The sequence below is a fragment of the Galleria mellonella genome, unplaced genomic scaffold (assembly GCF_026898425.1).
Source record: "Galleria mellonella isolate WM207_F2 unplaced genomic scaffold, CSIRO_AGI_GalMel_v1 utg38, whole genome shotgun sequence".
Lineage (NCBI taxonomy): Eukaryota > Metazoa > Arthropoda > Insecta > Lepidoptera > Pyralidae > Galleria > Galleria mellonella.
This window is the reverse complement of record NW_026442090.1, coordinates 9,975,553-9,991,150: the sequence shown is the minus strand read 5'-3', so window position 1 is coordinate 9,991,150 and position 15,598 is coordinate 9,975,553. Positions and strand designations below refer to the sequence as shown.

Sequence of the window (15,598 nt, the reverse complement as noted above, 5' to 3'; positions counted from 1 at the left end):
TTGTAATTAAGACTCTAAAATACATTGACGAAATCACAAAGACTTCTTTAGTGGACTCTTTTTTCACATCAATCAGATATTTAATTCTTAAAACTTAAATTAGAGGAAGTCTTTGTACAAAGTTGTTTGCGTTCTCCTCTATCTCACTTGTTTCTGTCGTTAAGCAGTTATTTATATAGGTGAATCAAGACCTTTATGTCGTAAGGGTCGCAACGCGCGAGTGACTTAAAGGTACATTATACTGTCAAGTACAGGGACAGACTTTAGTACAGAGTAGAAATGAAAAGTGATATCATTAGTTTATTTCAAAAGTATATGAGACTAGCAACCCGCTCTGGATTCACGCAGGTATATATTTTTCCTCTATTCAATAATGCAGCGCCTATGTATTTCTCGGTTTGGCCAATGGTTGACTGGTAGAGAACACCGTCCGGTCTTAAGTCCGCCAATTGTACATAGAATTTTACTGTGCATTAAAGTTTAAATAAATAAATATATAGGTAGAATTTTTTTGAGTTTACCTATTATAAAGAGAAGATCTAATGTTTTCTCTTTATAACAGTAGTAATTGCACGTTTTGTAACTTAACAATATTAGCAAGGCACTGTATATCAGCTGAGCAAAATGTTATTTTGCTTAGTTTTCCAATTATTTATTGATTCGGCAATGTCTAATAATAAAAAAAACAATTTTTAATGATAATAGTGAAATTGTAACCCCGTATACGCTATCGGAGTACAAGTGAGTAAAAATAGATGAAATGAAAAGAGGCCACTAAGATAATCATAATGAATTTATTAGGAATTAACCATGATGGTTTTCATGGAGGACAGTATGGACCTGACGTGGCATTTTTTTAGCAAGGAGAATTAATTTGCTTTTTTTTTACAATGCCTTTCCCTCGATAATAAAATATTGGTATCACAATAAATTTCTCAAGATATTGTTCACTGTCCACTTGTAAACTTTCCACTGCTGAACATAAGCCTCCCCCTTAAGGGGTTTTGCCAGTAGTTGCCACGCTTGGCAGGCGGGTTGGCAACCGCAGTTAGACTATAGAGATATTTTAAGAGGGACACTGCTGCCCATCCCTCGCCCTCCTTAGTCGATTCTTATGACACCTACCGCAAAGGAACGGGTGGCCTACTCTATTTCGGGACCACACGGCAAGATATTGTTGCGACGTCATAATTAATAAATATTGATAAATATATTTAACAAAAGGAAGTATATTTTACTGAACTAGGTATTATCTGAGGATAGGTCCATACCACTATTTGGCAGTTGGAGACAGATGGCTAATATGAAAAATTGTGGCACTTACTATGGTTACTAGTATAGTATTATATTATCTGTAGTATTAACAGTGGTGGGCAATTTTTGAGTGTTGGCAGTCACACATACTAATGGTAGCAGAATTAAATATTATATAATTCTAATCGAATAACCAGTGAAAAGAGGTATAGTTTTAATAATAAATTTCTAATATCAAAAAGGCACTGTATATTATACCGATATACTTCTCGGCAATTTCCTCAGGCTATTGTCCTGTCCCGAAATGAATTATGTTCAATAGTAGCTATTTGTTGATTTTTATTTCCACTGACATTCCTGTTGCAGACATATCAATACAATAAACACGATTTATTTTGTAAGTAGGTAGATCGTTTTTGCTTTTAGCTCCATTTGATTCGACTGCTATAATTTAATATATATATCTCGAAACTAGTACGATAACGACATAGTAGATATAGGTACTGGATACAGGTAAAATATTTTTTTTAGTTCTATCCTTTTTTTTTGTAATTTTGTTATAAGAATAGATCAAAGCTTGATAGAGGGAGACTTTGTCCAAAACTCGTTTGTTTGGGTACCTCTGTCTCATTCGTATTTCTGTCGTGAAACGAATATGTTTGAATAACTCTTTCTATAGCACTGAGGTAGCAAACAAACATACGGCTCACCTGCTGGTAAGCGGTTACCGTAGCCTATGAACATCTGCAATACCAAGACATGGTACCTATTTAATGCTTTAAGAGATATTAAGACCCTGAAGAGAGCCACAGCAAATGTTTTTTTAGCAGTGTATGCTATATTTCTGTTATGTTTCGAATTGAAGAATGAGTTATTGTAGAAGAACCCCAGCTAAACTAGTTTTATGTCCATGGTAAGAAATGATTCGACTGTTAGCTTGGTTTTCAAGTTTTATAAAAAAGTAACTACTATTACATATCTCCTAACTGACATTTATAAAGTACTAGCGTTCGTCGGAAACAACATCTATGGAATCGCGTTGTACGCGACTATCTAGGCTCTAGGATACGAGGATGAACTCTCTAATTGTTATTTCATGAGTACAGTACAAAATTTTATTGGCATCAAATTGAAGTGCTAATGATATTATTTAAGGGTAGGCCTGATGTTTACTGATTGAGATAAAACGTAGTCTATATTCTTGGTATCCCATGTACGTATATATCAAATTTCAAAATAATTCGTTAAGACAGTAAAACGCTAAAAGGTAACAAACAAACAAATTTACTTTCACGTTTATAAAATTACCTAGTAAGGATAATAGTTATAGAGATTTTTTATTGTTTTGCCTATCTCTATTTCTACGTAACATTTTTTTGGTCATATATTAAAATTGATATTTAACAAAATTTCCTTATTGGTTTCATTGTATTTTTAATGCAACGTATAATGGCAAACAACGATGTAACTGCAAAGTAGGAATTGTCACTTATAGACATGAGCAGCACGCTGGACAACCTGTTTATGGTCCTCTACAGCTACATACATTTATTTTTGACGTTCAATTTTGATCCTTAAAATGCACTGCGAATTAGTTTGAACATCACAAAAAAGTCTATTTTGTTGTACTGCCTGTAGTGTGATAGAACTTAATCATAAACTATACGCATATAATCTTTATCTCATAGTGTCGTAACCTGTATAGACGTGGAATATTTTCTTGCAAACAAAATTAATCTATAAATTTGTTTCGTTTTTCTAGACTTAAAACAACTAGAAACAATAATTATAGGAGTGTATATTTCAGTCATAAAAAAATCTTCTAAAATTACATGCTACAACATATGTGCATAATATATAAAAGGAAATTTAGCTTATAGACAATCCATAGATTACGGAGGTTTTATTTCAATTAATAAAGACGCGATAAGTTTTTCTCGCTTTGTTCAGGGCCGCAATTGCTATCCGTAATCTATATATGTCTTGTACATCCAAGTATTTTTTAATGCGGGCTACCCATAGATACATATATAGTTCCATATCTAAATAGCTACTCTTATGCGGGATCATTATTTGTCTTTCCATTGCTCCGAAAGAACTCGTTACCTATGACTACTTACCTACCTATAAAGACTTACTCTGTCTGATTTATTACGCACAGACTAAACCACTAAGGTTGAAAATCTGAAACATTGAATATAGATTCATTTTACGATGTTACGGGATGGGAAATATCGGGAGATTTCGTTCAGGTCCTTCCGTTCGGGAGAGGTCGCGATAAATAGCTGCGATAAGCAACAAGAAAGATTATATCAATAATACAACGGTACTCATACTATATTTATATATTTCTCATAAGATTATAATATAAAATATAGAAAACGTTAAAAGACAACATTATAATAAAAATATTAAAAAATAATTGCCATTTTAATTTTTACAACCATGAGTAATATCAGTCTTTAGAATTTGAATGCAAAATATAAATTTTTAATTCAATTGTACTTTGGTTTGGCTGTGTGATCCCAGCATTGAATAAAACTCCTCTTTCTTTTGTAAGAATGCTGTAAGGGAGGACTAAGGGAACTGAATGGTAGAGGGAGGGGTAGCAGTGCCGCTCTTTAAACATTACCAAAGCCTAACTACGACTGTCAACCCGCCTGCCAAGCGTGGAAATCCTCGAAAGCCTGTTTAGCGTACCTAAACATGATAGTGTAGATTATAATAGAAACCATATGGTTAGTTTTAACATTAGTTAAACTTGGAAATTATGATTATAAATGGGAATTAATATATAGTCAAGAGCACCATTCAGAACCATTCACATTAATAGATGTTTTTGTAGATTTACTTGCGTTTTTATTGTAGAATTTTTATATAAGTATGCATGGTAATTTATTATACCAATATGTACAGGTGTATATAGGAAAAGTTTTAATTGAAGCGCGTCCTTTTGTAAACAGGTCCTTAATTGCGACCATTCCTTAATAGCTAGAACAAACAACCTAAAATAGCATTGTGAACATCGCATTATAATAATAATTAATTAAATCAGAAAATTGTATATTCTTAAAATTAAATTTATTAGGACAATTAACGACATTATTATTATTATATTATAGAAGGTATTTTAAAAATTCTTAAAGTAAACTTTTTTGTTCAAAGACACCTATGATATTATGATAATGATGTATTAAATTATATTTCAATATGCACTTATAACCTATTTATACTATGGACGGTACTATTTGAAGATAAATACATTTTATAATTAAGACTGTGTTCCACAAAAAAAAATCGACTACAATTGTGGTAAAATCAATTATTTAGATTTCAAAACTAGACTACCGAGCCGATTTTGGTAAAACTTTTATTGGACCATTCTGTAAGGTATAACCTTTAAAAAATTGTTATTTTTTCAAATCGGTTTACAATTGACGGAGTTACAAATAACGGTAACCAATATAAAAATAATACAAACGAATTGAGAACCTCCTTCTTTTTGAAGTTGGTTGTAAATAATATTATTGCAATATGCACATACATTTTTAAGAACACAAAACATATCTAGCGCTTCTACAAGTTACTTATAAATTTAATGTCATCAAACATGCTTGGGCAGTCGTCAGGTAACTTGAACAAATTCACAGATGCTTCCGTATGTCATGCACCAACAAATTCTTAAGAAAATTATCGTCATTCGCGAAACATTCTACAATGTCAAAATGGTCCATATTGTCTTTTATTTCCAAATACATATTTTGCATTAGGCATGTGTTGTGCAGCAGTTCGTAAAACTCTCTGGATTGTCTTTTGAATGTGGGACTGTCATTTTGTCCCGCCAAAATGTATATCCGTACTTTTCTTTCTTGCAAATGCGTGTAAGAATCAAACTGTGGTGAAAGAGGGATGGCCCATTCGTTTGGCAGCTGGACGGCGTCATTAACAGTAGTGTGGGTAAGTTCTCGAAGGTCGTATACACCAGACACGAGGAACGCCCCACGAAGACGGGAGGATCCCACGGTACTCTCAAGGAAGTCACCGTTGGATAGGAGTTTTGCTACAAGATGCGCCCCGGCTGAGTGTCCAGCGAAGTATACTCCCCTGTAAGTAAGCAGCTGTTGGTGAAAACTAATTATACAAAATTATTATACAAAATATTATACGTTCATTATCATTATACTACATCGAGTTATACGTTATTGTTTTCATAGATTGAATTGAAGGTTGCTATTTATGTGTTACTTGAAGTACCAAACTGATTAATAAGAAATCAGTACATACCTACTTATTTTTTAAGCAACTTGGAATTGCAAAAAAAGTGGCATGACTGTTGTAAATTATACTGACAATCGTTTCTAGACAAAAATACCATTATGTAATTGACAGAATAAACTAAAATGATGCCCATCCTTTTGCATTATGCAATTCTTGAGATAAATCAGGAGTTGCAAAATTTTAACATTTACGCTCCAGTGGAGAGACGACTGGCGTGGTTTATCTATGCCTTCGCGGTGAAATGTGTGAATGGTATCTTTAAATGAAATTGCATCATTCTCCAGAGATCATACTGCACGCATATGCATGCATGGCTTTACTCAATTTTTGAAGTACGAAACAAGTGGGAAAAGATTCAAGTAAGAATTTTCTGCTATAAAATTTGTCATTCCTGGTCTAAGCTGTTAGAATTTATTCAACAACTCAATTTGAATGATAAGGCCCGATCTACATTCTGTATGTTAATGCTGAATACCGGCTGTTATCCTTCGATCTTGAATTCGTCTATAGAGCCAGATAGGAATCGCTTTGGATAAATGTATTATTTATTCATGTTAAATACTGAAAGTCAAGATAAATGAGATAACTGTTTGAGAATAAGACTTTACTTATTTTATTATCGTTAAAAGGAGAGCGTTGTCAGATTTGTTTTAATTGTAAGAATACAGTATCGATTACAGATATACACATATATATAAATAATAATTGTTATTATTTGTTTTTATTTATTATATCTCTCTTTAAGAGGTAGTTTTGGATACGGATTAAGTGTTTTTGGAGTATTAGTTGAGTAATAGGAACTAACGAACTAGGTGATTAAAACTGCTGCTTTTTTTTCGAGAAGAATATATGTGGATGGTTGTATACATATTGTATTAAGGCTAGTATAAAAGATTTTCAGTATCATACCAGTTGCAGATAAAACTATTGGGGCTCATAGCTTTTATTTATTTAATAATTTTCAGTAAGTATAACAAATATATAATATAATTTTTACAACTGAATAATATTTTTTTATCAAAAGACAAAAAATATGGTGATCATAAATTGCTGAAAACTTACAAAATCTTTATGACGATTTAGAAAGAAGGTACCATTTATAAATCACAGAATAAATCATGATGGTATAAAATTATATATTATCACATTTCAGTGATACAAATTATAGAAATCATATTTCTCACCTGCTATCCATTTTTTCAGCATATTCGAACACAAATTTGGCAGCTGACAGGATCTGATTGACAATTTCTGCCAGTGTTGCGGTCGGACAGAGGTCGTATCCCACTACAATGGTCTTGATCTTAGACCGATATAGAGGCAATGCTGGATATCTTGATATTTCTCGTGACATCTCCTGCCAATACCCCCCGTGCACGTATACAAGTATTGGTGAATCTGTGAATTTCAAATATAAAAAAGTAAGCTTTCTTTTATACATGCATAATTTACTAATAAGTATATCTATGTATCCCATAAGGGGCAAAGCACATATGAATTGTTTAGAAACCAGAAAAATATCTATCTAAAATATCTAGTATGTTATAAATACAAATAAATACATTATTCTAAGATTTTTTTTATTTATATAAAGGTACATTTCGACAGTTGCCGTAAATGAAATGAACTTAATTAACACAACACAAACAATCCGAAATTATATTAGAACAAAATAATGTTACAGACTTATGATGAGAAACATTAGCAAGGAGGCGTAAATTGGATTTCAAAATACAATTATTTAATAATAACATACTACTCAATAGAGCACAAAATTATAACTTTAATGATGTAATTAACTAAAATTTGTGATTGCGTCAATTAATATTGTTAGAATTGAGATTTTTTTACTTAATCGTGAAACACACGAGTGTTTTTCAATTTATTTTTCCACATCCTTCCACCTCATTAATTTAAGGGATGTCTGATAACAACCGCTCTACATTATGCTCTAAAGCTTACATTGTGAATCGATATGAATTTGTGTTGACATGACACTGTGAATCATAGGTTTTATGTATTTTCGTCTTAATTAATATTTGTCATTTGTTTATATACTTTTAGTGATCTAGCCCGCCTTTACACGGGTAGATAGAAAAGCTGATAATGTAGCTTACTATAGGTGGCAGAAGTTTTATAATTGATTGAGTAGTTTTTGTGTTTATCCATTACAAATAATCAAATTTTTCCTTTTTACAATATTAGTACAGATTTTATAACTCATCTAGTTAGATAGTGTTATACCGTCCTATCTTTCAAGCTTGACCATTGATTTCATTTTGTGTCTAAAGGATAATAATATTAATAGAATAATACTCTATTTCAAGATATTCCTGACGGATAAAGTTAGAAGTATACATAAATTTCTAAATAGTATGTATTTTCTGTGTTGTCCATGATGCTGCCTACGTGTACGATGTGTTGACGAAGTTTACCACTTTCATTTGATTACTTGGATCGTCAGCTTGTTTGTGAAGTCGAGTTTGTTAGCTATGAGAACAAATACTGAAATCCGCTTACCATCTGGAAGATCTGTACCGAGAATGTCTAGTTTCTGTCCATTTGTAGATCCATATTCAATTTCCAGTTTATGAGGAATTTTGTTTGTAGCAACCTCGCTGGCTGAAAATGTTACCATTTTTTAAATAGGTCATTAATTAATCATAAAATTGCAAAAACTTTAACTTTTATTGAAGATTAATAATTGTTCTCACTTCACTCGCGTGAATCAATATATAAAGTCTTCTATGTATTAAGTAAGCCTAAAACCAATCCGTGTACTAAATTTCAATCAAATCCATCGTATCATTTAAACATTATTGAATAACAAACATACTAACATCTAAATATCTTTATAAACTTTCGCATTAATTATTTTGAACACTGCATTCCAAATTAGGATATTAACAGACGAGAAACAACTGGCATTATTTGCTGTACGTCAAATACAACACATAGAATTGTTTGTTTGTAAAAATGTATAATTCATACACTCAGTATAAACGCATGTCATCTGAACTTAGCCAAATTCATGGAATGAGAAATTGTCTGCGGAGATTTAATGCAGCCGGCGGTACCGATACAGTAGATCTACATAAATGAATATATTTCGAAGTATATTATAGAAGAAGAAATGTATTAAGTAATCAAAATAAGTACAGCCAAAAAACTGCAGTCTATAAACATAAAATTTTATATAGTGGTTTTTTAGCTTATTGCATTTGGGTACTAAGAGGGGATTTCCGAGTTGCTCAGCGAGTTATGGAAAGGGCTATGCTCGGTGTTTCATTGCGTGATGGAATTCAAAATAAGGATATCCGCAGAAGAACCATTGTGAACGACATAACCCGATGGATATGCAAGCTGGAGTGGCATTGGACTTACCAGCCCATTGCTAATGATGATGATATTATAATAACAGCTTTCCAATAAAACAAAACAAAAAAAACACTAGGTATTAAATAAAACAATACTAATTATTGTTATTTACTGTTTACAGTTGAGGATAAAATGCGAGTATGACGACAAGTTGCTAGGCTAGATTATGATATGATTACATACCGTATGATAAGCAATAATAAAAATATTTTGTAAAATACAATACAAATCAAATATAGGTGTATAGTAAAAATTCATACATATTCATCACTCCGGTTTCCCATTGGAGTAGATAGGAACAATGGGATGTGAAATGCTCCGATTCAAACACACCTCTTTCGCTTCCTTCACATTCATCAATCTATTCATACACATTTGCCAGATACAGGTAGTTTTAATTTGGTCCTTTAGCACATTGCTTATTTGACCGACACGAATGGCCATTTAGGGCGGTCTCTACTGTCATCTACATTCATTCGTGCTTGATTAATCTGTTTCGTAACTTTTCTTTTATACATCAGAGGGAGACTTTGTACAAAAGTCGATTGCTTGGGTACGTCCCATTCGTGTTTCAACCGTGAAGCAGTTGTGTTTGCATGGCTGTCATCTACATTCATTCGTGCTTGATTAATCTGTTTCGTAACTTTTCTTTTATACATCCTTTCCAAATGGTCAAACTAACGCAACATTCTTTTTTCGATAAAAGAAAAATAAAAATACAGTAGACAATAAAAATATATTAGGGCTTCTGTTTTTAAATATGTCTAAGCATTGTTAAATATAATAAATATTTAGGCCACTTTAAATTGATTGAGAACATTAATGTTTGCAAATGTCTTTTTTTGCAGTTTTATTTTTAAAACAAAAATCTAAATTCTGATAAGGATTGTTATTTTTATCGTTGCGAATATAATCTATTTTAAAATATCTATAAGATAAGATTATATGCATTAGTAATGAATATTTTGACCCGTTTTAATACTTAAATCAATACCACGTAAATAGCAATATTCAGTGTCCATTTTGACTAATAAATAAAATTTAAGTCGACTATAATGGTTTATTCAATAGTAATTGAAAGAATAATTGACCAATGATTTTGTATTCTGCTTGTCGATCCAACGTATTTGAAAGAATGAAGAAGTGGCCTTTGTTTAGTGGGTTTATTTTTAGATATTAAAAAAAGCTTTCTTTCCTGCCATATTATAACGTAGTTATTACTTGCTCTGTGCGCCATACAAGTCAACCTTTTAAGTCACTAATATTTGTACATTTGAAATCAATATATTGAGAGTATTAAGTATACTTATAATACCTTCAGTTACATGCTGTACGTGATGCTGGAGCACTTCTTGAGAGGTGGCGAACCTTTCTGACCACATGCTTGGAGTATACTCCCTTTCCAAATCCAAAGATTCTAGTATAACAGACATATTGCTCGACTGCTCTTTTAACTGTGGTACCTGGAATAAATGTACAAGTGTAAATTAAAAAAAGTTGTTAAAAAACGAGACAAGTATGAATAGGACTTGCAACTGTAGTGTGTCGTTTTAGGTAAATGAAATAATTTTCTTAAAGTTGTATTTAAAAGAAACCTTAGGATAAGATAATATATTTTTTTTTATTTAGGACATGAAAGAGTTCTAATCTGTAACTATATACTTTTGAATAAAAAAGACCTTTCCAAATCGGTTTACAACTTTATGGAGTAATAAACATAAAAATACTAAATTAAGAACTTCTTCTTTTTCAAGTCGATTGAATATCATATTTTACCTGTCGATTGTACAATTTTTTATACTATTGCGGTGGCAAATAAGCATACGGCCCAGTCGATGGTAAGCGGTTACTGTAGCCTATGAACGCCTGTTGATTTGTTCACATTTATGATAGTGATATTGCCGTGGTGTCGTAAGAGGCGACTAAGGGAGAGCCGGGAATGGGCCGCAGTGTCCTTTTTAAAACATCTCTAAAGTCTAACTGTGAGTACCAATCTGTTTGCCAAGTATGGCAACTACTGGCAAAACACCGTAAGGGGGAGGCTATGTTCAGGAGTGGACAGTCAAAGGTTGTTTTGATGATGATGATGATGATAAGATAATAAAATATTATCAAATGTCAGAACATGGAGTATAAACACAAGATGGGAACCATATCAGTCTTAAAATTTATGTCTCTTTGTTACATCGCTACAAGAAAATCCTCAATGAATTTTAACAAAATTTCTCAATCGTGTATTTAAAACTTAAGTACCTGTTAAATAATATTTTTTTTAATAATTAATTAAAAGATTTATAAATTAGTAGCTTTATCTCGCGGCTTAAATTAGTAACTTGAAAAAATTAAACTCGTGAATTAGCATTCAAAATAAATATCATATGTACTAGCCGTGTGGTTCTGGCATAGAATAAGACACCCCTTCCTTTCCCTTGGGTGTCGTAAAAGCCGACTAAGAGAGGGCGAGGGACGGGCAGCAGCGGCCCTCTTAAAACATCTTCAAAGCCTGACTGCGGTTGCCAATCCGCCTGCCATCCATGGCAACTACTGACAAAACCCCAAAGGGAAGGCTTATGTGCAGCAGTGGACAGTTAAAGGTTGATATGATGATGTGCTGAGTTAGGGTACACCAAACCTACCTACTTACCTACCCGTGCACCAAATTTCATTCAAGTCCGTTCAGTAATTTTTGCGTGCAAGAATAATGACCACTTATTCATCCATTCATCCATTGTTACAAACGTTTGCATTTATTATATTAATAGGAATTACGTAGAGCTTAAATTGCTTGAAATCGCGTAAAACGCAGAAGTCTTCAATCATAAACATGTTTATTAAAAATCCCGTAGTTAGCGTTAGTATGAAAATATCACATTATGTTTACATAAATAAGGTTATTTTTTTAAAGGATGATAATGGTATAGTTAACTCCGCCTGCGCTAACTATATATACTGGCGGGGCACAAGTGAGGGATGATAGGTGAGAATGAAAGCAGGTCAGTTGGCCCAAAGTTGAGGAATTCATAAAAAAACAATCAAGATGGTTTCCATGGAGAACTGGGTGGAGGTTGACCCGATAAGGTATATTGTTAGCAATGGGGCCTCTAGTCTCATTACTAACAATACCATTCCCCCCAATAAGGTTAATTTAAATTACTTGAAGGTATGAGTAGAACACAATATGACACGACTTTTAATTAGTATTAAAAAAGTTACCTTTTCCGTCTTGAAAATCGTGCTGATATTGGTGAGAAACATATTAATTTTATATAAGAATATATGAAATAATTTCAGTTTCAACATAGTTGGTATTAGTCTTAGGTACACATGTACCCATCAGTTTATAGTTAGAAAATTAATTTCAATACTCAAGTTTAAAATTCGTAAACAGTATAACAAAATAAACATTAGAACAGAATAAATGTACGATACTTTAAAAAGTTTACTTGCGAGTTAATAACACGATAAGAAACGTGTTGTATATATACCACTATATTCGTTTATCTTATCGCAGTAACAGAATTGGTGTTTCCAAATTTTCTCTGCGATCTACCTACCGTCTAAGATAATCCAGTTGATATACTTAAGTTATTATTTTCATTTTTCCGACGCATAAAGGACAAAATCTCCTTATACATAGATATTTTATCTATTTCTTTGTCTCTATAAATAAACATGTGTCTGTATAAATATTTTTCTCATAAACGTCTGGGTAAGTTAAATAACAATTAATACTAAATTTACAGTCTAATTCTAAATGATTTTGCGTTTCTTTCCATACATTGTCTGTGAAAACAACTTTAAGTGTTGAGATATTTTTATCCACATTCAAAATAACACACCAATATCTTTTAATGCTGTAATTTATTTTAGTTTATGCAGGAATAGCATACTATTAGTTAATCATTGGTGTTTTTAAGATTATTTTCTAGGTGACCTGGTCCCTAAAAAAAGGTGTACGAATTATTTTTTGTGTTTTTAGTGGGTAACGATAGAATGGTAATGGTCCGCCTGCACTATGCTTGCGGAATACTAGTGAGTGGTGATAAGTGAGGATCAAAGCAAGTCAGTTAGCCCATTATAACGAATTTAAGGTTGAGGTCGATCTGATAGGGTGTATTGCTATCAATGATGGTGTTAAACTCCATTACTAGCAATCCCTTTTCTCCCCCGTATACATTATTGTACATATGTCTTTCAATCCTATATGTAATCTTTGATCATATTCTGTGTAGGGACCAGGCAATTCTTGTAATAGAACAGTCCATATGTCTTTAGTTTCTGTTAGAAGGATTTCATGTTAACTTAACAATCTTATATGGGATATTAATTAATATTTACAAAATTGTTTAGTTTGACTGACTACCAACACACAGCAAAAATTGCTTAATCTAGACAACTGAAATTTGAATCACAGGTTTATTTTGTAATGTAAACATCCGCTAAGAAGTGTTTTTTAATAGTTTAAGATTTTGTTCCACAAAAACATACTGACTAAAATTTTGTTCTACAAAAACACGCTACAAAACCGATTATTTTGGTTTAAAAACTAAACTATTAAACCGGTTTTAGAAAAATTTCTATGAGACCAATCTGAATGTATATCCTTTCAGATAAAAAATTATTAATCAGTTTATAAATGACGGAATTATGAGGAAAGAAATTTGAAAAAATACAACCGTATTGAGAACCTTTTTTCTTAAGTCGATTAAAAATTTTAGCTTAAAGGGAAAATACGAAATCAAACGTGTAAAGCTACGGGCAACAACTAATAGGTTGATAAGGTTTAGCGCGTCTCTCTCCATAAGGAAATGTTTCTAGTTACTTATAGCATGTTGGACAGGCGACTTAGTTAAAGTTTTAATTCGAGAGAGAACCGGTGTATTTTATCCTTTTAATCGCCTTTTAGGACATCCTGACGATGGAAAGAAATGGTGACACGTATTCATTACCTCATGAGCGCTACTTGATGAGCATGAATTATTACCAATTACCTACTTACGTACATGCATACACGTATGCATACCTAACGAATTTAATTTATTTTACTGAACTACATGTTATCTTGTTTAAGTTTATATCATTGGTTATTTAATTAAAATTATTTTGTTTAATTCCGCTACCATTAGTATGTGTATGACTGCCAAGTTCCACAACCTTCCATATTAGCCATCAATCTTCGACTACCATTTTGTTTACACACATTTTGCAACATATGTTTCACCTCTAATCTCTTTGATTATAGTTGAAACACAAAACAAACAAAAATTAATTTAGGTAATAAGAATTGTATTTAAATTTTATAAGTACTTTACTGTTGTAAAGACATCATAAGAAGTATCTAATTCAGAACATTGCCGTTTACCAACAATAAATGTAAATTATATAAGTTTTATTAACTTGTAATAAAGTTACATAAAATCATTTAGATAACATAGATAAAGTAATTGTTCATATTTCCCATTTCTATACCAGAATCGACTATAGTAAATTTTCATAGACGAAGCTTCCGTAATAGCAGAATGTCTCGAGAGAGTATGTACTTTTCTGTTTCAATAGGGGTCAGGCTAAGGAAGGGCTGGAAACGTCAGCTTTTGCTGGACATCTTTAGGAGTTGTTTACATTTTTATTAAAGCAGTACAAAATGAAACTGGCCTCTACCACACTGAAGAGTTAGTTACATTATTTAAAAAGTTTTTAAGCTGACCTACCTATAGGTACACACATATTGTCATTTTTATATTATTTTATACTCATTGTATCTTTACCCGCGTGAATCAGTGTATATAGTATTCTATGCCCTAAGTTAGGATATAACTAAACCATTGACCAAATGTCATTTAAGTCCCATAGAAATTTTATTAAAGTCCGTTCAGTATTTAAGTCTTTTAAATCAAAATACGAGTAACTTTTTTTTTACAATTGAAGTCCGTGTTTTTGTATGAAACAAAATCTACTTGTTCAGGATTATGAATAAATTATTTATTTCTGTATTATTATTTACTATAACCTTCTATGAGTTTCATCGTATCTTAATAAACACAGTCGTACAAATAGTAATAATACTAACTTCAAATAGTACCAGAGACATTTCATGGACAAACAAGATATATATCGTTATCTCTCTTTTCCGTGGAAATTTCGAGAAATATTTTTTTTCTATTTTGTTTACGTCGTAAATTGAATGTATACGTAAAATAACTAGTTTATAACCTCAACAGCTTAAGTTGTATGTCGAATGAAAAATAGATTCTATTTTAATCGGAGTAGTGAACATAATACTTAATTTTTATTTCGCCAAATACATATATTTGAATTTAACGTGACACTAATTTTCGGTTTTATTTAGTTTGTTAACTTTATCTCCACTAAAACTATAGTCAGAAATGCAAATATGCACATATAAATTAAACAAGTTCTCGACCATTTTTTTTCTGTTCATATTGGACGGCATAGAGTGCATTCGCCAAATCAAATATATATATATAATTTAATATTATTGATAAGAATAAAAGAGGAAATCAAATTATATACTTCTAAATTATTAAGACTAAATTCCTTCTCAATTATAAATACTAGAATTGAACTAGGTAAAGGAATACGAAGGGAAAGGAGGAAATTGAAAAGAACAGAATCTCGACCACTTAAAAAAGTACTAAGTACCCGTTATAGCTTATTACAAAAAGGTGCT

General features: G+C 31.8%; 1 protein-coding gene across 2 annotated transcripts; it reads right to left on the bottom strand.

Moving 5' to 3' along the window:
* Positions 1–3,583: 3,583 nt before the first annotated feature.
* LOC113511335 (kynurenine formamidase) lies at positions 3,584–12,367 on the bottom strand. 2 transcript variants are annotated; one of them, XM_052897919.1, is made up of 5 exons: positions 12,120–12,367; positions 10,226–10,369; positions 8,053–8,154; positions 6,717–6,930; positions 3,584–5,358 (listed from the first exon to the last, which is right to left on the bottom strand). In XM_052897919.1, the coding sequence occupies exons 1-5, from the start codon at positions 12,208–12,210 to the stop codon at positions 4,899–4,901; spliced, it is 1,011 nt and encodes a 336-aa protein (XP_052753879.1). In that variant the 5' UTR covers positions 12,211–12,367; the 3' UTR covers positions 3,584–4,898. The 2 variants fall into 2 exon arrangements, with proteins under 2 accessions (XP_052753879.1, XP_052753878.1); XM_052897918.1 differs by having other exon boundaries at positions 10,226–10,373; positions 12,124–12,367.
* Between the last annotated feature and the right edge of the window lie 3,231 nt (positions 12,368–15,598).